Raw genomic sequence first — 6,000 nt, 5'->3', positions numbered from 1 at the left:
TTATATCAACAATATTTTGAATGTGAAAATGTAGCTTAAAATCATCAAAATGAAGGTTCAATTTTGTCAGAATTAAATAAGATACATTCATAAATACATTTAGTACAAAAACAAAACACACAAATAAAAAAAATCATACAAAAACAGAATGAAATGTGATGTGATGATGTCAGAATCGACGTGTCAGTCGTACCATACAAACAGGGCGTTTTAATGTGATGGTGTGTTATTTATTTTTTAATAACGGTTTATAAATGCTACGTTGGTACATATAATAAAACGGATATATTCAGAATCAGTGATTGTTTATCTACGTGAATATTTTTTTTGATTTTTCATGTTTACTAACAGCAAAATACCCTATATTATTATTATTTTCAAAATCTCTCGCCTCATCCTAACTGTAATATTCACTGAGATAACCGTGCATTCGTCATTTAATTCTCTGCTTATGTTATTTCAAAGTCCTAAAATTAAAAATAAGATCTTCAAGCAAAGTTTAATTTGCACCGGTCCAAAAATGTTATTTTTCGGTGCCGTCCCTAAATTATCGTTATTGGTTAACTTAAAAGAATTCATAATCTGCTCTTGCAAAGATGGCGCTAACTTAATTATTCACGTATATACACATTTTGAATGTTATGCTTTACAATATTAGGACAAATTATTTGTTTGCGCCCGTACTTGCACAATATCAATATGAGTAAATAGTTTTGTTCGCATAAACACTCAATTCTTTCAAGAAAGGCATACAAATACAATATTGGATTGAATCACTGATCCCACAATAAAGTCAATAGTTTATGTTTTCATGTCAATATTGGAGGTATGATTTTTTTAATAAGCGCGGGCGAATTCAATACGAAAATCTCCAGCACTTGACGCATTTTATCATAAATATCTTGCCACTCCAGTGGTTGATAGAAAACCAAGCTTAACAGCACGAGCCGCCAGCAGGCGCTAGTGTTGCATACTGCGATAAAAAGTATGGGAAATTTCACAACAAACCAATAATTTTTTGAAAGGCAATGTGATCCTGAGGCAAATCTATCTACATATATAAATAAAAATGTTCTTTTGTTGCCGATCGCTTTAAAATTTTCACACAATGTTGCATTCAAATACGCATGTGTTATAATATACCTATATTATTTAGATGTCACGGGTGACAGATAAAAACAGGCTTTTTTTGAAAAACAGGGCCATCTGATGGACGAACATGCTTTTTTTGAAAAACAGCACCATCTGTTGGAAGTAAAAGCAACATTCGCTATTGTTTCTCTATCTGCACAGACAAACTGAGCCACAGCAAAGCGTTGTGGGGTACAGCTATTATTTTATAAATACTTTCAGCTTCACAAATCCTACATTTGTAATATCTTGTGATTTTCACAGGTCTAAGCTAGTATGTAATACAATATAATTATTATGAGTAAATAGTCTGATTAGAACATTTTAAAATAACGGAGTCTGCCTACTTAACCGGAACAAACCATGACCGAGCCGTGAATTATGGGCGAGGTATGAAGCAACAAAAAGCTTTCCCTGAAAATAAGAAGATGTCTCTTTTAAATTTAATTTCTAAAAAAAATATAAGGCGAAAAAGGAACAAATTTAATTATTTAAGTTATTCTGACACAAATAAATTGACTTATCATTTTCAAAATTCCAATTGATGCTTGGAAGTGTTTTATATAAATTTATTTTGTATAAGGCAATTCACCTTAAAATTAGATATTTTTGCTACATAGAATTTCGATTGCAAATAAACCATAGAATCTGTATTTAATACTACCTGATATCAAATATCTAAACAATGACTTCTGGTCTGGGCTGCACAGGTAGGATTTTCAGGAACCGTAGTCTACATCGGGAGTTCCAGTCAGGAGCTGGTGGTACTATGGTATCCAATTGGGAGGATGCCTATGAGAAAGGATATGCAGGAGACAAAGGTATGTAAGTACCAGTCTATCATCTGGTTACTAAATATACAGTCATTTCTATTTTAATTGGTGGTCTCTCACCAGGCAATCTTCCACACGCAAACGAGTTATACACTACATTCTCATTCAATTTGCGAATGATATAAATGGATTTAATAGAATAGATAACATAATTTTTTATTGCATTCTCCGGGATTTGAACCCGCAATCATGAGGCCCAAAGCCAAGGGCTTCAAATGTTGCAATTGAAACATTGTAAAAACTGGCATCATATAAAATCCATTATTTGTTTGTAGATAAATAAGAACCAAAATATGTTTATTGAAAAATACCACGTGTATGAATGCAAATATTGACAAGGAATTACATGAAAATATACTGAAAATGGGAATAAAAAATAATTGAAGACAAATTTATCAAAAAAAAAATCATATTTATTGGTGATAAAACATGTAGTATGTCAAATTAATTCACATCTCTTCTCACATATAAGAATTTATTATTATGTATATTGATCACAATACATAATAATTAGGTTTATAAACCGACATTCTCTATTAAGTACTCCATCCGCAGATCCTTTTCTTTACAGATGAGTTTTAAAGTTTGTCATAAGTCCCCTCAAACAATTATTGTAACCTATAATTTAAAAACAATACAATTCATTTCAGTTATAAATATTGAGTTTTCCAGATAATTTATGACAAACTATGAAATTTTCAAAATTGATTTCTGTAAAGTTAAAGACTGGTACGTAGGGTGGGTTTTAATATCAAATAATCACAAACATTGAAAACATTTTGTACAAAAATCTCTTGTTGGAAAAATCATCATTCTACTAGGATTATTTGCATTCAAATCAATATGTATTGCTTAAACCTAATAAAACCTGATTATTCTCAAGACTTATCAAAATTCCTTACAGCTTGCAACCTAGATAGATCAAATGGGGTTAAAACGGTAATAAATAATGTAAATTTAATCATTTACTTGACCTTCGCACCGCGTTCCTGATGTTTATAGGATAACGTTTGTAAGCGGCGCTTATGACATTCCTACATTTTCTATAAAAATGAACACACATCTGTGTGCACGTAGCGCTGATGGCATGTTTTATCACGCATATATGTATGCTTGCAGTGATGAACAGGTTAAAATCGACAAAATAAAAAACCACATTTTAAATTATTTGAAAACACACCCCCCCTCAATAAGTAACCCCAAAATAACAAGTAAAAATAAAAAATATATATTTATAAGCTACATCTGGGAGCAGTCCAGAGCAGAGCTGTCCAGTACTCCTTTTTAATTGTGACCAAGTCAAGTGTTCGCTAGATGATCATAAAATGCATCAAGAGAAATATTTTTGCTTTTCACATTTTCAATTCAGCAAGTCATTCCACTATACCTACTTTTGTGTTTTTGATTGTCATTGGAGGGCTTGAAATCAAACTAAAAACTTGTATTATTTGTATGAATTTTATAGATAACTTGGTTTGACTTTAAGTTCCTCGCATTATAACCTCATTTGACTAGCTAGGTTGGTTTTAATACTGGTGGTGGAAAATTTTATTCTGTTTTTATGTCATTTGTATCGATCTGGGGTTTGGTTTCTGTGTCTTCATTTGTAACTTCCATAGAGTCCTTTTCCTCTTTAGCATCAACTATAATGTCATCATTTACATCTGCTGTTTCATCTTTAGTTCCGTCTTTCGGAACTTGTATGATGGGCCTAAAACATTAAAAAAAATAAAAAAAATTATTAGCAATGTGACAAAAACACTGGTCAAATTATAATCTGGAACCAAAAGTAAAATTTTATTCAGAACTTAGAAAGTTCTTTGCTTTTACCAAATTTCATGTATTTTATTAAATTGTTAAATCAATGATGACAGCCATTATATATTTTGAAGTTAGCTGAAAGTTTTAAATATCACCGCTTCTTACTCTATAGCCAACACCAGTCTCAGTCTTTAATTTTAGTCACATAAATTAGGAAGGTGATAAATGCGCTGCACTAAAATACTCATTTTGTGAATAAGGCTTAAAGTTAAAATATATTCCTTTTATGTGCTACGAATAAACAAAGTACAGGGTGTAAAAATTACATTTATTCTAACAGACACGACAACAAACAATACACAATGCAAAATGTAATTAATATATTTATAATAATAGATACAAATAATTTAACATACAAGAAAAGGAAACATGAAAATATATAATATGTACTTCAGGGAAAAATCAAAACAAGGCCATTTATTCATTTCCATTTAACTATTTTCAAAGTCATTCATTGTAATTTTACATCATTGAGCAATTTTCAAAACTTAAAGACAGTCAATGCTGTCATATATATCCTAAAATGGAGCAAGATTATATAGAGAAAGGGATTTTGAAAAGACTGGGATTTATCAAAATATTTGAACATACTTATTAGTTTCTCCTTTGGGCTTGACTACTTCAGGATCGTCATACAAATTGGTGTGAATAACTGACTGCACCTTTAATTCAATATCCTTCAAGGCATTGAAGAATATTTTCGTACACATCTGTGAAACATCAAATTTAGAGAATTAATAAGACAGGAATTTATATTTTAACAAATGTTATACCGTGTCTTCGTGAGGGAAGGCAGAGTTTAATGCGCAATCTAATCTGCCAAACTGATGAAGATTGACTTATTCAATCACAACGCATTCACCCTTTCATACATCATCATTCTCTATACTTACTTGGCTATGGTATGGTTAGGCTGACTTCTCCTCTAGCTCATCTGATTTTATTTGTGATACCAGTTGTACTCATTCATACATTTTTAGGGTTAGAATGGGGGAGACATGTATAGAATTCTACAACTTTTTTGTTGTTTGTTTTTGGGGTGTTATGCCGTGTTGCGCTAACTCCTTCTTTAGCCGACGTTTCGGACAGCGTTGCAGTGTCCATCATCAGGGCAGATCCGGTAGATCCGAAGATGTGTGCTGTCCGAAACGTCGGCTAAAGAAGGAGTTAGCGCAACACGGCATAACACCCCAAAAACAAACAACAAAAATGCTTTTGGCCCTGAGAATCTAAAAACTTACCAATTCTACAACTTATCATGGAAAGAAATACATAGATGGACACCGAGATAGTAAAAGGTTATACTACAGATTTCAAAGCTTTATTTTAGTTCTGTAAAATGACAGATTTGTACACCATCTATAATATTTTGTTAATTTTCCTGAAGATAATAGTTTATAACCCGTAATTTTGTGAGTACAAATTATACATTAACTCTCCTCCGCACCGGAGGGGGTGATACACATCTGTAATTTTGGTAATAGATCTGCATTTAAAAAAAGCATACAATAAGATAATAATATTATATACTGTAATAATATTCTGACAAAATTACTTTCCCCAACTTAAAAAATCCTCGCTACAAACAAGCCCCAAGGGCAGATGTAAAAAGTTTGAGTTACGCTAATTTTGTACTACATATCTCTTTCACTGTTTTGAATTACTATGATTGACTGCTGGGCGAAGATGGGTGATGTCCAGTCAAAACGGTAGGTATAAAAAAAAAACTGTAACAAATATCTGAGTGTTACTGGAAAAGGTAAAATGAATATTATAGAAGATACAATCGCTCTGTATATGGGGCACCCTACTGACCCCCCCTTCAGGTGACTTGTGATTTTTACCTTCAAGTACGTAAAGGTTAATAAAATGTTTTCTCCATCCTAACAAAAAGTAAGACTTGAAAAAAAAACTAATTAGAAAACTTTCTTTCTGAAAAATTGTAAATAAAAGTCACAGCATTAAGTTAATAATAATTTAGTTCTACAAAAATTCATAACAGACATTTATGTACAAGTGTCCTAAAATTAAAAACCTTTTTAAGGGGGAATATACTAAAGCTGCAACAACTTGGGAACATTTTTTCGTGCTAGGAGGTGCATGCATTAAGACGGTCTCCTGCGCAGAAAAGTTTTGTTTTTTAAACATTTACACAAAACCATTGTTTGACTGCATTGTGTCAAGTGTTTCAAAAAAACAAAAACAAAAAATTGTG

At 31.7% G+C, this 6,000-nt stretch overlaps 1 protein-coding gene across 1 annotated transcript in view; it reads right to left on the bottom strand.

Moving 5' to 3' along the window:
• Window positions 1-2,361: 2,361 nt before the first annotated feature.
• The window catches only part of LOC149423204 (cell division cycle and apoptosis regulator protein 1-like), a 34,016-nt gene continuing 30,377 nt past the window's right edge, over window positions 2,362-6,000 (bottom strand). The window contains exons 14-15 of the mRNA XM_089632563.1: window positions 4,377-4,495; window positions 2,362-3,675 (exon numbers count right to left, since the gene is read on the bottom strand). Of these exons, the coding sequence (XP_089488689.1) occupies window positions 3,513-3,675; window positions 4,377-4,495 (282 nt within the window). The 3' untranslated portion in view covers window positions 2,362-3,512. The remainder of the gene's footprint in view (window positions 3,676-4,376; window positions 4,496-6,000) is intronic.

The sequence above is a fragment of the Hesperophylax consimilis genome, chromosome 6 (assembly GCF_061612785.1).
Source record: "Hesperophylax consimilis isolate HC1 chromosome 6, BYU_Hcon_1.0, whole genome shotgun sequence".
NCBI lineage: Eukaryota > Metazoa > Arthropoda > Insecta > Trichoptera > Limnephilidae > Hesperophylax > Hesperophylax consimilis.
The sequence above is the reverse complement of the archived record's forward strand: the minus strand, read 5'-3'. Positions and strand labels throughout refer to the sequence as shown.